This window comes from Ischnura elegans, chromosome 3 (genome assembly GCF_921293095.1).
Source record: "Ischnura elegans chromosome 3, ioIscEleg1.1, whole genome shotgun sequence".
NCBI lineage: Eukaryota > Metazoa > Arthropoda > Insecta > Odonata > Coenagrionidae > Ischnura > Ischnura elegans.
Genome location: NC_060248.1, coordinates 46,761,658 through 46,764,270, shown reverse-complemented (window position 1 = coordinate 46,764,270; position 2,613 = coordinate 46,761,658). Strand labels below are relative to the sequence as shown.

Genomic DNA, 2,613 nt, shown 5'->3' with positions numbered 1-2,613 from the left:
TTCATCTTACGATAAAATACCTGATTTGTAAAGGACTTGATATGGTTTGTTACGCCTTTTAATATTTAAAGAATTTTGACATTTGAAAAAAATGAAAAATTAGCCACAGCCTAGTCTATAGTTGGTATCATTAGTGGGTGCATAGATAAGCATTAGTATTTGTCACTGAAATATATTTCTTTGCTCCAAAAAACAAATTCACAAATTTCAACACACCATTGGTAAGTGTGCGTAGCAAGGTTTCCGGGTTGACCTCCGCGTCGATTCATCTTCAAGACGACAGTTTCGCCGGCGTTGCAGCTAGCGTCTTCAGGTACGAATTATCGGATGCAGGTTTTTTGCCCGTCACCATGAGATTAAGGCAGATCCTACAGCAAAAATCCAGAAGCAGATTAAAGGCCTCTTATATCAGTCCTCCGTCCCAATGGAAGAACGCCGACGACTCCTCGAGCCTGCGCCTAAACCTCCACGGCTGTACGGACTACCCAAAGTTCACAAAGAAGGATTCCCACTTCGACCAATCGTCAGCGCCATTGACTCACCTACACATAATCTAGCAAGGTATCTTGCCAAGCAACTGCAGCCATTTTCCGGGAGAACGCCTACCTACGTACGAAACTCAGCCCATTTCATCGAGTTAATCAAAGAACTGAGAGTCAGCGATACTGACATGCTCGTCAGTTTCGACGTGGAGTCCCTATTCACCAATATACCTATAGAAGAGGCCGTCGAAATCACCAAGTCTCTCGTCGCTGAAGGACTGGCAGAAGACATTCCGAAAATGGTTGAGTCCTGCCTTACTAACTCCTACTTTGTGTGGAATGGAACCTTTTACGGGCAACGGATGGGTTCACCATTATCGCCAATCATTGCCAACCTCTTTATGGAAAAACTCGAGGAGAAGGCCCTGCGGACATATGAAAAACCTCCAAAAATGTTCCTGAGATACGTCGACGACACTTTTGTCGTGTGGCCGCACGGAAAATCTGAACTGAACAATTTCTTACGGCACTTCAACATCCAAAACAGCTCCATCAACTTCACCATGGAGATCGAAGAAAACGGTCTGTTACCCTTCTTGGATGTACTTGTCTCCAAAAAACAGAACGGAAGGCTTGGCCACTCAGTGTACCGTAAGCCAACGCACACAGATCAGTACCTGAATGCCAACTCCCACCACCACCCTCAGCAGAAGAGAGCCACCTTTAGCACTCTTTACCAACGTGCTTTTTCCATTTGCGACGGAGACTCCATTGAGAACGAGAAACGCCTCATCATCAATGCCTTCAAGAAAAATGACTTCTCTGTCAACACTATTGTCAACATGGTCGCCAAGGAAGAGAAGAAGCACAAACAACTTGCCCAAAAAACGACCGCCGAAAAAAAACGGAGCGGGATATAGAAGAGAAGAAAATCTTCAATTATGCCGTAATTCCCTATGTAGCCGGGACATCCGAAAAAATAGCAAGAATTCTGGGGAAACATAATATAGTGACACGTTTTAACTGTGTCACGAAGACATCCAACCTCCTATGCAAGGCCAAGGATCGCGTGCCCATGAATACCCGAAGCGGAATATACGAAGTTAAGTGCTCTTGCGGAGACTCATACATCGGCCAAACATCAAGAGCCATGAAAATCAGAATGCAAGAACACCTAAGGGCCACCAAAAATAGACAGTTTCGGTTATCCGCCATCGCCGAGCACGTATGGGAAGGACCAACACACAATGTGGACTTCGAAAGCGCAAAAATAATCGCTAGAGATACGAGAGGCAATAGAAATCGCGAAAACATCCACTTTCAACAGGGAGGACAGCTATTCGCTCTCAAACACATGGAAGAGACTCTTACCCACGGATCAATCAGAACGCACCTAGCCCAAACCAAGGCCTATATAAGACGGGCAAAAAACCTGCATCCGATACTTCGTACCTGAAGACGCTAGCTGCAACGCCGGCGAAACTGTCGTCTTGAAGATGAATCGACGCGGAGGTCAACCCGGAAACCTTGCTACGCATGCTGCACCACACCGCGAAAGTCTCCATCAACACACCATTGGTAAGTATTGAGGACGAAAAATCGGGATTGACGACGCGTACTACCGAACCCCACTATTTTCATTACATCACACCCTTTTTGTTTATTTTCGCGTCGTCAACAACAATTGTTGTCCATTTTTATTTGACTTCCGTTGTTCTTCTCTCGTCGTCTCGTAGAATTACTGAGGGTAGGAATTTGAGGTAAGATCGCTGAGTGCGCCTCAAATTCTTCGCTCCACTGTTCCTCTTTCCTCGATCTCTATACAACTCTCCTCTCAATTCGCCTATCCGTTAATCTATTCAGACCTAAATATTTCTTCTCTTTCACATCCATCTTTACCTGTCCCATATATTTCATGTGCTGTTACTTTCCAGCTACATCTTATGATAAACATATCTGATTTCTTAAGTATTGAATGTAGTTTGCTACTTTATTTTATGTCTAAAGAATTTTGAAATCGGAAATCTGAGAAAAATTGAGAAATAACCCACAACGTAGTCTGCAGTTAGTATTATTAGTGGGTGAACAGATAACCTTAATATAGGTTACTGAGGGTGGAAATTTGAGGTAA

At 44.0% G+C, this 2,613-nt stretch overlaps 1 protein-coding gene across 1 annotated transcript; it reads left to right on the top strand.

Moving 5' to 3' along the window:
* The first annotated feature begins 424 nt into the window (after positions 1–424).
* On the top strand, positions 425–1,402 carry LOC124155175. The gene has a single exon (XM_046528891.1). The coding sequence runs from the start codon at positions 425–427 to the stop codon at positions 1,400–1,402; it is 978 nt and encodes a 325-aa protein (XP_046384847.1).
* Positions 1,403–2,613: the final 1,211 nt, after the last annotated feature.

Excerpts from the sequence above, each read along its gene's own strand:
- LOC124155175 (XM_046528891.1), top strand. The coding sequence starts at position 425 with ATGGAAGAACGCCGACGACTCCTCGAGCCTGCGCCTAAACCTCCACGG.